General features: G+C 36.0%; 1 protein-coding gene across 1 annotated transcript in view; it reads right to left on the bottom strand.

The window, feature by feature from the left end:
- The window catches only part of LOC121738347 (serine/threonine-protein kinase dyf-5), a 41,893-nt gene extending 26,128 nt beyond the window's left edge, over positions 1 to 15,765 (bottom strand). The window contains exons 1-3 of the mRNA XM_042130329.1: positions 15,697 to 15,765; positions 14,549 to 15,391; positions 12,162 to 12,230 (exon numbers count right to left, since the gene is read on the bottom strand). Coding sequence (XP_041986263.1) covers positions 12,162 to 12,230; positions 14,549 to 15,387 — 908 coding nt within the window. The 5' untranslated portion in view covers positions 15,388 to 15,391; positions 15,697 to 15,765. The remainder of the gene's footprint in view (positions 1 to 12,161; positions 12,231 to 14,548; positions 15,392 to 15,696) is intronic.
- Positions 15,766 to 16,286: the final 521 nt, after the last annotated feature.

The raw sequence follows: 16,286 nt of genomic DNA, 5'->3' as shown, positions 1-16,286 counted from the left end.
TAGAACACTTTATTACATTAAAACATCACTTAATCCAAATATTAGCGTTGATAGTTGTAGAGGTAACAATAACAATCTTGAACTGCGCGCGAGCCGCGAACACGTTACGTCGTCGCGTCGCTGTCTTACCCCTCCCCTGATACACCCGCAACGTCTTTACGCTAGTCGCGCGCGCCGCCGCGCCGGAGGGATAACCATTAGGAGAATCAATTAATTAATGTAAGTACTCGGTATTTTAGCAACAATCTCACAAATAAATAAAGTAAAGCAAATACGAATTTGATTTCAAGTTATTACATAATCGGCATATTGTAGTAAGGAGCTGAAATTAAAGATAGTTTTGTGAGATAATAATGTAAGAGAATAATTTAAAAAAAAAACTATAATCATGAATTAAAGTAAGGGACATGTTATTTAAATCAACTGATTTGTGGTTTAAGGTAAGGGTGTAAATTATTAAACACTATTACTTACTTTATTTTTCAGAGAAAAAAAAATGTAATTGTCTGTTACATCAATTTTTCTGTCACAAATCGTTTTACTCAGGCCAAAAATTTTTACTGTAAGGGATTTTTTTAAACGATAGAATTTTTTAAATAATATCATTCGATAGAGCAGAAAATTCTGAATCCAATGATATATATAACTCATTTTCGCCAAAATGTCCCTTACGTTAATTGATACTTCTGGTATCATTATATAAATATAAAAAAATCTATTAATCAAATAAATAATGAATCTGAGGAATTACAATCAGAAAATGAAATATTTGAAGAAGCATCAGGCTCATCATTCTTTCGTCAACAAATGTATAACTATTATGCACCAGAATATTGTGGGACTATGAAATAAAATGGATGAGCTTTCTGTAAGTCTTCAAGAATTAGAAGAAGAAAAGATAAGTATTGACGTTCTCTGTATCACCGAACATTTTATAGGACAAGGTCAAGAACAGTACCTTCGTTTACAGAATTTCTCTCTAGCTGCTTCTTTCTGCAGAGCTAGCAAAAGAGGTGGAGCTTTCATCCTTGTAAAGAATAATTTTGAATGCAACGAAGTACATCATGTTCAGAAACTATCTATTCCAAATGTAATAGAATGTTGTGCTGTAGAACTAATTCTTTATAAAGTTCTAATAATTTGTATGTATAGAATACCTAATTATAATATTATACAAACATTTTTTTTTTAATTAGACTATTTTTGAATTATTATTTCCAATCTAAATTTAAAAATATTATTATAGCTGGTGACTTTAATATAGATATTTTAAAATCAAATAATACCACGTTAAATTTGGAATGCATCCTCCTAAGTTATAATTTAAAAATTGCTATAAAAAATCCGACTCGACTAACAAGCAAAACATGTATTGATAATTTTATACATGATTTTAAAAAATCATGTAGATCGGAAGTGAGAGAAATTGGTTTGTCTGATCACACAGCTCAAATAATTACACTACCAGTAAAGAAAATTCCTCAAATAAAATATTGGCGCAAAGAAGTGCGAGACTATTCTACTGAAAATATTTTAAAATTTAAGGCATGCATTAAAGGGCTGTCATTTTCTGAGCTATACAATGTAACAAGTGATGCTTCACAAGCATATCATTCTTTTATCGAAGAATTTAAATTATTTTACGACCTATGTTTCCCAAAAAAGTATGTTACAGTAAATATTCTTCGCAAACCAAAGAGGATATCACGAGGGATAAAAATTTGCAGTCGTAAAAAGAGAAAAATGTTTTTGAATCTTAGATATATACGTAGTCCTGAAAATGTTTTAAAATATAGAAAATACTGTCAGTTATTTAAGAAAATTATTTCATTAACAAAAAGAGCACAAAGCAATTATAAAATTTTAACATCAAAAAATAAATGTAAAACATTATGGGAACTTATTAATGAAACACGTTTGAACTTGCCAAATGAGACGATTATAAGAATTAAAAATAATAATAATGAATATATCACTGATCCCCAAGAAATTGCAAATGAATTCAATGACTTCTTTATAGATAAAGTGAAACCAATAATAAATGACACTTTAATTTCAAATAATACATTTATATCTTATAACAATTCAATGATTTTAGCTCCATGTATTCCTCAAGATGTTTATAAAATTATAAAATCTCTGAAAAATACCCATAGAGTTTTGGGTTTGACGGTATTTCAACTAAAATTATTAAAGCTGTTAACGAATACATTTGTCCTCACATTTGCTTTTTAATTAATCAGTGTATAACGACTTTGATTCTTCCCGATGATCTTAAATTAACGATTATTAAACCGCTTTTTAAAAAAGAAAACCGGGAGTTAAAAGTGTTTTACAGGCCAATAGCACTTGTTTCAGTGTTTTCAAAAATTTTTGAGAAGTATTTCTATTACCAAATTTATAACTTCTTAGAAAAAAAAATATCTTATGTGACGAACAAAAAGGGTTTCGAAAAAATAAAAATATTAATCTGGCTATATATGACTTTTTAAAAAACATTATGCATGAAATTGATAAAAGCACTCCAGTTTGTGCTATTTTTTGCGATATGACACAAGCATTTGACTATGTACATCACAAAATATTACTAAGAAAACTTGAATCCTACGGAATAAGAGGTAACGTTCTACAATTGATACGATCTTACTTAAATAATAGACCTCAATGTACAGAAATTTGCCGTATAAATAATAAAAAAAGAATTGAGGTGAAATATAGATCTCCGCAGCGAAATATAGATATTGGAGTACCTCAAGGGACTGTATTAGGTCCATTTTTTTTCATTATTTATATTAATGACTTACCAAAAGCGGTTAATCAACCCACGAGTTTATTTGTAGATGATAGTACAATTACAGTAAACTGCAAAGACATAATTTTGTATGAAAGTGATGAATTGAATGGTTAAGTAGAAATAATTTAATAATTAATTTAAATAAAACAAAAATAGTTCATAACAAAATAGAAGAAGTACATACAACACGATTTTTAGGTCTAGAAATAGACAAACAATTAAATTGGAAGAAACATATACAAGAACTATGTAAAAAAATAAGCAGTTTTGCATATGCACTAGGTAAGCTATCCTTATCAGTCAACGTTAAAACACTTATTACTGCTTATCATGGTTTAGTTGAGTCAGTCATGAGGTACGGCATAATTTTTTGGGGAAATGCCGTAGATAAGGAATTTATATTTAAGATGCAAAAACGTTGTATAAGAGCCATGTTTCAATTGAAAAGTACTGATAGCTGTCAACCATATTTTAAGCAATACCAACTTCTCACATTTCCATCTTTATATATACTTGAGGTTGCATTATTTGTAAAACGTAATTTACATCTCTACCCACGACTGTCAAATAATGTAATAAGAAGGATACGGTGACAAACTACCAGTAGAAAAGAGATAATGGCAAAGAGTGCTTTCTGCATGGGCCCGAAAATTTACAATAAATTTCCAAAGAGTATCAGTGATACTAATGTAAATATTTTTAAAAAGAAATTGAAAAAATTGTTACTTACCAAATGCTATTACTCTATAAATGATTTTTTATCTGATGACCACTATAATGTACTTTAGAATTTTAATGAATTGAATTTGACTGATAGATTTGTGATATCAATATAATTATTAACTTATTTTTAAATTTCAATCAAAGACTTTACAGAAATCAAAGTATAGAACGTCCACTTGATATCCTGCGTCAAGAGCCTTAGAAATTATGTCGACGTGAGCTAGAAGATTCGTACTGACAGAGATAATATTCACACCTTAACACTCCCACTTAAATATTATAATCAAAACTGTAGTAGACAAAAAAAACTAAAGGCACTGAAACTAATTAGTAAAACACATAAAATATAAACACAAATATTCAAGAAGTCAATGTCCTATCTCTATTATTTACATATTTAAACCAAATGCTATATCAGGCCGCGATACTATTAATACCAAAAAGTAAAAACGTAAAAACTCCCATTGCTTCCCTATACGGAAACTTTTTTCAATAAATCATCTGATATGTGTTGCAATATTTCCTCAGACTTTGAAAAGAAACTAATGCATTGTCTACATACAAAACTGAAACAACCTTTCAATTATTAAAATATCCTACAAATATACAACTATAAACCTGACACATATTAAAACAATAATTAATTATTCAGAAAAGAAGAAAAGTTCTTATTCCATTCTTATTGAATCCTAATTCCTATACTTACCTCGTTGTTGGTGAAAAGTTTTCTCTGTATTTTATGTCTTTGCCTCTTGCGCATAAGCGAGCTTTGTATCTTTTGATAGTGCCGTCCGGGTTTTCCTTAATTGTAAATATCTGTTTTGACGTAACAGTCTTTCCATCATATTTTCTTTTAACAAAGGGGTTTGGGTAAAACTGGTACACCACAAACCATAACTTTTTTACTAGTACAATATTTGCTTAAAGCTCAATATCATATTATGCCTCGTCTCGTATGTTGACGCATCAAAAGAAGGTTCATATATTGTATTGTTATTCGGATCTTCGTATCTTTGATAACTCTCATTACTTTCATGGCTTTCACTCCCATTATTCTTCGAATTCACTTGTGGCGTCGGTGGTATTAGATCAGATGTTGCTTGCACTTGTTCTTCTTTTTCAGAGGTTTCGATATCAACCAAAGGAATGTGGACGGTATGTTTTCTTATAAGTGGCACGTTATTTTCATTAAAGTTCACATTTCGACATATAGATATTTTTCCAGTTTCGCCATCATACATTCTATAATTTTCATGATCATACCCAACAAGCATCATTTTTATACTCTTTTTCCCTAGTTTATTTCTTTTTTCATCTGGTATATGAGCAAAACCCTTGGATCCGAATATTCTAATGTCATCTAATGTCCAAGATAGACATCACACATCACACCACACAGATTCTGACTGGACACAGCGGATTCGCCTTCTACTTGTACAGATTCAAGTTGAAGGAGGATCCGTCGTGCCTGTGTCAGCCAGGAGTTGAGGAGACGGTTCCTCACCTGTTACTCGAGTGTCCAATTTTTGCTAGCAATAGATATGATATTGAGCAAAGATTGGGCACATCGTTGACGGGTGAGAATCTGCCTGCCATCCTGGGGGGGGGGGGAAAAAGAGGGATTTGTGTCTCTCTTTTTGTAAGAGAATAGTGTGTGCTACTAATAAGAGAAATTCGAGTATGTTATTGTGATTCATAAGCTGTGATATTAGGGTAGTTAAATGTTGTGCTGTATTTTTATTGTTTTTAATTTTGACATTGATAATTATTTTTAATCGGAATGTTATTTATTTGAATTGTTAATTATAAATCGTTAGTTAGTTTAATTGGAATGATTTTATAAGAATTTAATATTTCAATGTACTTAATTTTTAATTGATTGTTATGTTGCAAAAACTTAATTGTGAACAACAAACCCTGACACCGTTAATATTAATTAAAAAAAAAAGTGATCTAATGACGGCCTTCTGACATTCCACAACTCAAATGGAGATACATTATTTGTCTGGCTCGAAGAAGTACGATTTTGAAGGTAGACAGAACAGTTTACGGCTTCCGCCCATAAATCCAGCGGAATATCTCTGGAGTACAACTCGCACTTTCCATAATAGTGCGCATTTCTCGTTCCGCTCTCCCATTCTGCTCCGGGGTGTACGGAGCAGTGCGTTCATGTACAATACCTTCCTTATTGTACATGAACGCACACGTACGTAACGAACGTAAATTTTAAATTAGTTGCTTACATATTCACCTCCATTATCCGTGTGCAATATTCGCACTCCATGTCCAAATTTATTTTTAACAATCGCGTTGTATCTTCTAAAACAATCTAAAACATCACTCTTATTTTTAATAAAGTGGACAGTTTTGTAACTCGTAGCGCCATCTTTAAAAAGTACAAAATACCACCACCACCAGACGGTTCAAATGGCCCGCATACATCACTGTAGATATCACCTGGCTCGTTGTCACCTCTTTGCGACCTGCGAAAAGGCAAACCACTTTGCTTACCGTACTGGCATACTTCACATATGAATTCTTTATCATCCATTAATTTTCCAGGTAGTGCACCATATTTGTGCATATTTTTAATTTCTTTAAAATTCAAATGGCCCGACCTTTCATGCCAAGTTTTTAAGCTCGCCTGGACTATATTGCAATTATTGTCATTTCTAATGGTTCTTATATTATTCAATTCATATAAATTATTGTCATTTATATTTCCTGTCATAACAATCCTACTATCCTTTTTTATTAGTGCAAAAGTGTCCTTCTTATTTATTATATACCCTTTCCTTGTTGCCATGCCTTCTGAGAATAAATTCCTAGTTAGTTCGGGTACATACAAAACGTTTTCTAATGTACCCTCTTCCCATTGATCATTAACGTATCTTTTGAAAACAATACTTCCATGGTCGCTTACAACAAACTCCTTTTGGTTTCCCAGCCTTACAATATTATTATTCTCGTTACTGTTTTCATAGTGAACATACTCATTAAAGAAATCTCGCCGGTATGTCATGTGTGCCGAAGCCCCACTATCTACTATCCAAATATCGTCTTTATCATCATTATTAATCATCTGTGGGTACTGTACTGTGTTAAATGCCAGTCTTTTCGAATCATCATTGTTTAAATTTTGGTACAAATTTTTCTTTGGAGCTCTACAGTCTCTAGCGAAATGTCCACGTTTGTAACAGTTGTAACAGACAAACCTGTTGTATTCTCGTGAGATGCTAGGACGTGATTGAAATTTATTTCCTTGATTCATATTTTTATTTTCAGAAATGAGAGCATTTTCACTCTCTTCCTGGTTAGTGAGACTTGCCTCCTCATCCAACAGTCTAGCTGTTAAGTTATTTATAGTTTGACATTTGGAATCTAGCGACATCCATGCTTGCCTTACTGACCGATATTTAGACGGTAACGTGCTTAAAATCTTTGTAATCACAGCCATGTCGCTTATTTGTTCACCGTTTTCTTTTAATTCCTTAGCTAGACTTTCTACTTTCGAAATATGTTGCGCAACTCTATCTGATGACTGCATTTTATACTGATAAAACCTTGCATGTAGCAGTAATTTGCATAGTTCAGATTTCTGTTCATATATTGACTCTAGTCTTTTCATTACATCCTGCGCCGTCTCACAGTTCTCGACAAGAGAGATTTGATTGAGGTTGATCGATGATGTGATGATGAACATGGCCATGCCATCAGCCTGTGACCACACTTTAAACTGATCATCATCAATAGCTCGCTGAGGCGCAGATATGTCGAGACCTTTTGCCTTTAATGCGCACTTAATTTGGAATTTCCATAGCTGAAAGTTTTTACCGTCAAATTTATCTACACGCATTTCTATTTCTGTGGTAAATATATAAATCTCGAAATACCTCTGTCCAAAAAAAGTTTTGTATTAAGTATGTAATTTTTCAATCTTTTATCAATTCAGCTGCTCTTTACTCTGCTTTATATTTCTACTGTCTGGGCTCCATAACCTGTTCGTATTCTAATAATTATACTGAAATAAAAGCAAGTAAGACTTCTCACAACCACTATATATTTTCAATTGACACAATACAAATTTTCTCTTTGATTATATACATTAAAGTATAATGTGCCAGGAATGTAAAACAAGTAGTTTTACATTCCTATTATAATATTTACACCTTAACAAGAATACCGGACTCAACTAGAGTGGCTCCCTGTCAGAATGCGTCGGAATTCTCACATACTTCATCTTTTATATAACATTCTCTTTAATCTCCTCACTATTTGAAAGATAAATTCACTTTTCTTGGTCATAATAACCCTATTCTTCGGTCGTCCTAAAAACTTACTCTTGCTTTTCCCTCTCACAATACCGCTCACTATGACTCTTCCTTCACTATTTCTGCTCTACGCCTATGGAACGCTCTACCTGAAACTATCCAAAAGTCACAAACAATAAATATTTTTAAGAAAGTACGAGTTAAGGAATAATTAAATCTAAATCTGTCATGATAGTTAACTATATGAATGTACTTACCTTCTTTCAAATATTATATTTGTGTAAATTTTATGTAGTTTATATGTATTATAACATGTTATTTATATGTAGTACCTACGTTATATTATGTAGTATATAATATTTATTATTTAGTCATAATATTAACTAAGTATACTCTTACTCGTATTTTTGTATTTTAAAATTAAAGGTTGTCTGGCAGAAACTGCTGCTAGCAGTAAGACCGCCTATTTGTACATATTTTAGTTTTAAGTTGGGGGGGGGGGGGGGGGGGCATCAAAATTCTCATACATACAAAATCTTTAATCTTAATCTTAAATTTTCTCATACGAAAATATTTAACATGTTTGAGTTATTTTTCAGCTTAAAATAGTAATTACCTAGGTTCTTACAAATTTTTTTTTACAATATATTTAAACACTAAAAAATAATTGGCCAAGTGCGAGTCGGACTCGCGCACGAAGGGTTCCGTACCGTTATAGAGGAAAAATAGGCGAAAAGGGCATTGGGTAACTTTGTATGGACCTGTGGCGTCATTTTTTTTTCCACCGGCCAGGGATAAAATCATTACTATTTTGTAGCACTATATTAGAGAAACATATATTAGTAATAAAAATTATTCTAAGTAATATCGGAGCTGAGCTACGATTATTCTAGTATATTTATTTTTGCACCTTATGTTCACAAAATCAATAGTAATTAACGTTACTTTATGGAGTTATCCTTAAAGCCCTGGCCTCACTAACGTCAAACGCCGTTAATTATCGCATTGTTGGACGTTAGCCGTAGGTGTAGCCACAATTTTAACGCGTTAAAATTATCGCGATAATTGTCGCGTTGTTGGGCATTGACGTTAAACGTTAGTGTGGCCCGAACAACGCGATAATTTTCAACGGCGTTTACAATGCCGTTTTCCGTTTGGCGATAGCTCTAGTGGCGGTACATCAAAGAGATTAACGCGATAATTAATGCGATGAAGCGGCCACACTGCGTATCGTCACTTTGCGTTGAGAGCCCGACGGGATCACACGTGTTGGCTTCGACTTGTTTGCATTTAAATCGCACGTTTTTTAAATTTAAATACGTACTTTGGTAATGGAGTCTTCACTCCACTCTAGTTACTCCTAATGAGAAGGTAATTGCTTTTTTTTGAGATTTTGCAAACCGAACCATGTTTGTGGGATCTGAAACTCAAAAGTTACAAGAATCGTGGAATGCAAAGTGATGCTTGACGACGAATAATAGAATTATTACCTTTTGAAGAAATGAATTAACATTATAAAAAGATAATAGCAACTTCAAAATTGTACGTAATTTAGAATTAAATCGCCCTACCTCCAAAACTACTGAACCAATTTTGATGCAACTTGCATTATTCCCTAAGTTATATCTAGTATATATCTAGTACAACAAAAAAAGATTTACTGAAATCGCAATGGTAGTTCCAGAGATATGCGAACACAAACATAAAAACATACATACATACATACCTACTTACATACATAAATACCTACACTTTTGAAATATTTTGGCACATTTGTTCAGACGCTGATATATGAAAATTAGGCAGTTCTGGAATGTTACATACATACGCGTCGAATTGATAACCTCCTTTTTATGAAGTCTGTTAAGTAAAATCAACGCCGTTTTCAACGCCGTTTATAACGCCGTTTTCAACACCTTTAACAACGCCGTCTACAACGCCGTTGGGCATTAAACGTTGACCGTTCAAGTGTAGCCACCCACTTTAACGCGTTAAAATTATCGCAATAATTGTCGCGTTGTTGGGCATTGACGTTAAACGTAGTGTGGCCCGAACATAACAAACAGGTGTAGAAAGGGTATATTAATATGTTGGATATATATTTCTCACTAGCTATTGCCCACGACTTCGTCCGCGTCAAATATGAATAGTTTTTCATACATATTTTCACATTGGGTTTAACTCTTGTCCGACTAAAATATAGCCAGAATTGAGACTTTTTTCTCATGTCTTTCATTAGACAGTGGTTTTCAAAGGGCCGGACTCAATATTAGGCAATTGTAATTTTTGTTCTTGTGTATTAATGTGTACTGGGTAAAATGACTCTAGGGTGTTGTTCCCATAATATAATGTCGATTATTTCCACTATTTAGCGAATTTTGGCCATAGTTTGGTAGTATAATATATTCTGTGCCATAGTGCACTATAAGTCATACCTGCCGAAAGGTGCTTCTCGGCTTCCCGGCTCATTATAGAAGTACAGCTGCTGCAGGAATGTTTTATAGAATATTAACTATTTACTTACACAAAATATATAAAAAGAAGCGTTATTTCCTTTTCTCGCCACGTTCATATACAGCCTTGTCGAACTGTATGTTGAATGGTTAAGTAATTTTTCTAAAATGTACGAATAACTAAAATTAAAAATAAATGATGTAATGAATAATTATTATGCTTGTATCTATATTATCTACAGGTTATAACAAAAGTAAGTGATAATTCTTTTTTTTATATAAAATAAGGGGGCAAACGAGCAAACGGGTTACCTGATGGAAAGCAACTACCGTCGCCCATGGACACTCGCAACATTAGAAGAGCTGCAGGTGCGTTGCCGGCCTTTTAAGAGGGAATACGCTCTCTTCTTGAAGGTTTGCAGGTCGTATAGGTCCGGAAATACTGCTGGTGACAGTTTGTTCCAGAGTTTTACATTGCGCGACTGAAAGTTACGCGAGAAATGCACTGTGGAAGACTGCCACTCATCAAGGTGATGAGGATGAAATATTTTTCGCGTGGGACGATGGCGAAAAGTTGCAGGTGGTATGATTTCTAACAATTCCTCAGAGCACTCCCCGTGATACAACCGATAGAGGATGCAGAGCGTAGCTACATCTCGGCGTAATTCCAAGGGGTCCAAGCTGTTTGAAACACTATGGCAGTCAACGATTCGAGCGGCCCTTCGTTGGATACGATCTAGAGGGAGCAGTTGGTATTTTGTATGTGGCCGAACCTGCTTCTTTTTTTTTAAACGGGCTTTGGCCCACCACACATTCCCACCGCTGTCCTGTCCTGTGTCACCGGGATCGACAGCGGTATCTAACCACGAAAACCCTTTGATATGATCTCAGGGAGCCCGAGGGACATGCTAAAACTGTCTTGAGACCCGTAACGAAATTAATTAGAAGAAAATAGGAGGAGTAGGAAGATAACCTGCGCCTTGTAGAGGTGTAGACGTTGGTCCGGACTGAAGTACTGTCTCGCTCTGTTGAGAACACCAAGCTTCTTCGAGGCTAACTTGGCCTTACCCTAGAGGGTCAATATCATCTAGAGATGATATTGGAACTGGACTTCGCTCGATATGCTAACGCCAAGTCTTTCAATGATAGGGGAGATGTTTAAAGATGTGCCCTCAAAACGAGGATGTTCAGCCGTTTGTGCGTGAAGAGGTAACAGACAGACAGACAGACAGACACACTTTCGCATTTATAATATTAGTATGGATTTAATGTAAGTATATAATTAATGTAGAAGTCGCTAAAGAGATATTATAAATAATTTTCGAGTCACAAGCAAAAACCTTGAAAAAGAGACCTTTCCCCCCTCCCCCACCGCCGGCTCTTGTCCCACCCTCGGGGACTTTTAGTATATTCATCTGGACACCTTTAGGGACAACTGTACCAACTTTCAAGACTACACGAACTATTCGGTCTGAATTCCTTAATTTTCACAGGCTATAACTTCTTATAGCAATGGAGCGCAGTATGTTAGGAGTAAAGCTTCTCGATAAAATAAGAAACACCATACTGCGCTCCCAAACGGGCATCAAGGATGTAGGTGTCAAGGCGGCCAAGCTGAAATGGGAGTGGGCGGGTCACGTTAGCCGCATGCATCCCGACCGCTGGGCAAGGGTCTCAACAGAGTGGGCACGCGAAGATGGACACCGCCGCCGAGGCCGGCCTAGAAAAAGGTGGCGTGACGAGCTGGAGGCATACCAGCCAGGCTGGCTATCGGTGGCGCAGGAGCGAGAACAGTGGAAGATCCTGGGGGAGGCCTTTGCCCAGCAGTGGGACACTATAGGCTAACGAAAAAAAAAACTTCTTATGATTAATGGTGCATAGGTATTTAGGTGTAAGTATTAATAAGAATAAAGTTTTGACCTTCTAGCACGAGACGCTGGCCGGGGCCGGGGAACGACGAGAGCTGTCCCCACCGCGAAATATGGAAACCTTGAACAAAACCATTTACATTGTAGGTACTTAGTTACGTCGCATCAAAAAAAAAGGAACATGCAACATTATAACACCCATATAATATACTGGGTGTTACCGGGTTAAACCGTATTGTGATTTACAATTAGTCAATTACTTATTTTCAATTATTATTATTATTATTATTATTATTATTATAAGCCTAAACTGTCCCACTGCTGGGCAAAGGCCTCCCCCAAAGACTTCCATCTGTCTCTCTCCTGACCTATGTGAAGTTAGCAACCGAGTTCAAAGTAAATGATTTTTATGTATGTCATTCGATTGTACCCGGAGTGTACCCGATTGTACCGCAATTAAAATCGTTTGTACCTCAATAGGGTAGAAATGGGGGGGTGGTAAAATTTGCTTAGCAACCGACATAAAGATACCGGAATTTCAATGATGCCATCTGGAAGAGTATCGTTTGTACCGGATTGTACCCGTTTTTAAAGTTATTTTTTTTTATTTTACGAAAAAAAAAACAAAAAAAAATTTTCCCTAAAAATAAGGCTTTGTATGGAGTAGAAGGAAAGAAAGTATGTAAAGCAGTTCAAATGTGTAAAAGAAGTTATTTTTTGAGGTAGATTCGTTCGGTCTTGACGAATTTTCCAATATCTTACTATAAAAGTCGGAGTTATATTTTGCAGTTTTTTTGTCGTTTGTACCTCGCCAAAACAGAAAGATTATAAAAGAAGATACTATTCACTTTAAATTAACACAAAATTTTTTGAGGTACAAACGATTTTTCATATAGTAACAACGTCAGAAATTCGATCGGTCTTGACGAATTTTCCTATAACTTACTATAAAACTCGGAGTAAAATTTTGCAACTGTTATCGTTTGTACCTCGCCAAAACCGAAAACTTATTAAAGAAGATATCGGTCTTGACGACATTTCGATTATCTTACTATAAAAATCGTTTGTACCTGAAATTTTTTTGAGTAAATATAAAGTGAATAGTATCTTCTTTTATAATATTTCGGTTTTGGCGAGGCACAAACGATAAAAGTTGCAAAATTTGACTCCGAGTTTTATAGTAAGATATTCGAAATGTCGTCAAGACCGATAGAATCTCTGACGTTGTTACTATATGAAAAATCGTTTTTACCTATAATTTTTTTTTGTTAATATGAAGTGAATAGAATCTTCTTTTATAATCTTTCGGTTTTCGCGAGGTACAAACTATAGAAGTTGTAAAATTTAACTCTGACTTTTATAGTAAGATATTGGAAAATTCGGCAAGACCGTTCGAATTTCTGACGTTGTTACTATATGAAAAATCGTATGTACCTGAAAAATTTTTTGTTTAAATATGAAGTGAATAGTATCTTCTTTAATAATGTTTCGGTTTTGGCGAGGTACAAACAATAAAAGTTGCAAAATTTAACTCAAAGTTTTATAGTAAGTTATAGGAAAATTCGTCAAGACCGATCGAATTTCTGACGTTGTTACTATATGAAAAATCGTTTGTACCTCAAAAAATTTTGTGTGAATTTAAAGTGAATAGTATCTTCTTTTATAATCTCTCTGTTTTGGCGAGGTACAAACGACAAAAAAACTGCAAAATATAACTCCGACTTTTATAGTAAGATATTGGAAAATTCGTCAAGACCGAACGAATCTACCTCAAAAAATAACTTCTTTTACACATTTGAACTGCTTTATATACTTTATTTCCTTCTACTCCATACAAAGCCTTATTTTTAGGGATTTTTTTTTGTTTTTTTTTTCGTAAAATAAAAAAAAATAACTTTAAAAACGGGTACAATCCGGTACAAACGATACTCTTCCAGAAGGCATCATTGAAATTCCGGTATCTTTATGTCGGTTGCTAAGCAAATTTTACCACCCCCCATTTCTACCCTATTGAGGTACAAACGATTTTAATTGCGGTACAATCGGGTACACTCCGGGTACAATCGAATGACATACATAAAAATCATTTACCTTGAACTCGGTTGCTAACCACATATAGGTAATTCTGTCTAGTCTACTCTGGTATTGCGCCGCGCCGCGCCGCGCGCCGGTAGAAGCCTGCATGGCTACAGCACGCCACTGTCAGCACTCGTTCCCGTTTTTCATTCGTTACAATCATAATAATTAATTACTTATTATTATTAAAGTAGTAGGTAAGTAGCAAAACAAAGCAAACTTCCCAATAATCGTTGTTTGCTTTTTGTTTGATTCTCCGATCACATACGCATGTGTAGGTACTGAGGAGATCGGAGGACGGAGATGTAATAGAACGAAGCTTTATCCACATAAATAAGAATATCCACAATAAAGTATTGGAACCTGAGGGCCTGTGGCGCGGTAGGTCGGTCGCGAGGCGGGTACCGCAGCAGCGCGGCGAGCAGCGCCAGCGCAGCCGGAGCGGCGGCCGGCAGCACGCGCTCCAGCGGCACGCCCGCGCTCGCCGGGAACCGGAACCGCAGCGCATCCGCCAGCGCGTAGCCCTCAGGCCACGCGTCGCGCGCCGGCGTGCCCAGCACCGCCGCGATGCGATGCAGCTGGTCGATCTCCGAGCTGCCCGGGAACAGGGGCCGGCACGTGTACAGCTCCGCCATAATGCAGCCCAGCGCCCACAGGTCTATGGGCGCGCCGTAGCGGGTGTCGTGCAGCAGCACCTCGGGGGCGCGGTACCAGCGCGTGGACACGTAGTCCGTATAAGGCGGGCGCGAACGCACCTCCCGCGCCAGCCCTAGGTCCGCGATCTTCACCAGCTCGGGGCCGCTGCACAGCAGGTTCTCAGGCTTGAGGTCGCGGTGGAAGAAGCCGTGGCGGTGCATGTGCGCGAGGCCCTGCAGCACCTGGTACAGGATGTTGCGCAGCACGGGCTCGGGGAAGGGCCGCTCGGCGTCTCGGATAAGCTGGTACAGGTTGCCGCGCATGAACTCGAACACGAAGTAAAGCGTATCGTTCTCGCGGATCACCTCGCGCAGCTTCACTATGTTTGCGTGGTTCAGTTTCTTGAGGGATTTCACTTCACGGAGGTTCATGGCCTCGTCCCACGAGTAGTACTTGCGCTTCATCCTCTTGATGGCGACCTTCTCCCCTGTGTCCCGCCGCTGTGCCAACGACACGGACCCGTACGTGCCGTCACCCAGCTGTTGAAGCATCACGTAGCGGTTCATCCTGCTAAAATCGATGGCCTCGTAACTCGATATCGACGATAGTATACAGCTACATAGGCATAAAGTGTAACAAATGCGGTAAATACGTCATAATATATATTATTTTGCTTAGTACCGTACTTCATAGGAACTACTTCTAAAAGCGTGTCCAGGATTACCCTATTCCTTCGGGATATCCATTATGATTTGTTTAACTTAAAATGCTATTTTCATGTTAACTATTTAAACAATTAGATAATGATAAACAATTAGGTACATAATAGTTTCGTTTTTAAGGCTATTTTACTTTATATAATATACGGTACTTACTTTTAGTTAAGTTATCCCACAATTTAACAGATGTTAATAAATTCAGTAAGTACTGTATTATTTTGCTCTATGTTATAAAATATAATATTATTATCACGCTAATGAAAAATTACAAACAAGTTAGCAGAACGCGAACGTTAGCAGGTATTAGTTGTCATAGCAACAGTTTCAAGTACAAACAATATGCTATCAAAGCTGCACAGAGCTGCCATCTGCAAGTTGTTACGTCCCTAATTTAGCACATAATCAGAGTAGACCATAGTAGACCAATAAGACAGAATTATATAGTATGCCGACAGAAGTTAGAACTGATGTTGAAATTAAATTTGACGTATTATGACGAAAATCCTCGCTAGGGTTGTTATAGTTTGTGCGTTTTATGATGATATGCGAGATACCATAGACTTATTTATATACTAGATGTCCCGCGCGGCTTCGCCCGCGTAAATTAGGAATTTTACAGAAACCGTACATTTTCCCATAAAAAATATTTCCCTCGTTTTCCCACATTTTCCTGAGTTTCTTCGGTCGTATTAGTCTTAGCGTGATAATATAATATAGCCTATAGTCTTACTCGATAAATTATCTAT

The sequence above is a fragment of the Aricia agestis genome, chromosome Z (genome assembly GCF_905147365.1).
Source record: "Aricia agestis chromosome Z, ilAriAges1.1, whole genome shotgun sequence".
NCBI lineage: Eukaryota > Metazoa > Arthropoda > Insecta > Lepidoptera > Lycaenidae > Aricia > Aricia agestis.
This window is presented reverse-complemented; position numbering and strand designations above follow the sequence as displayed.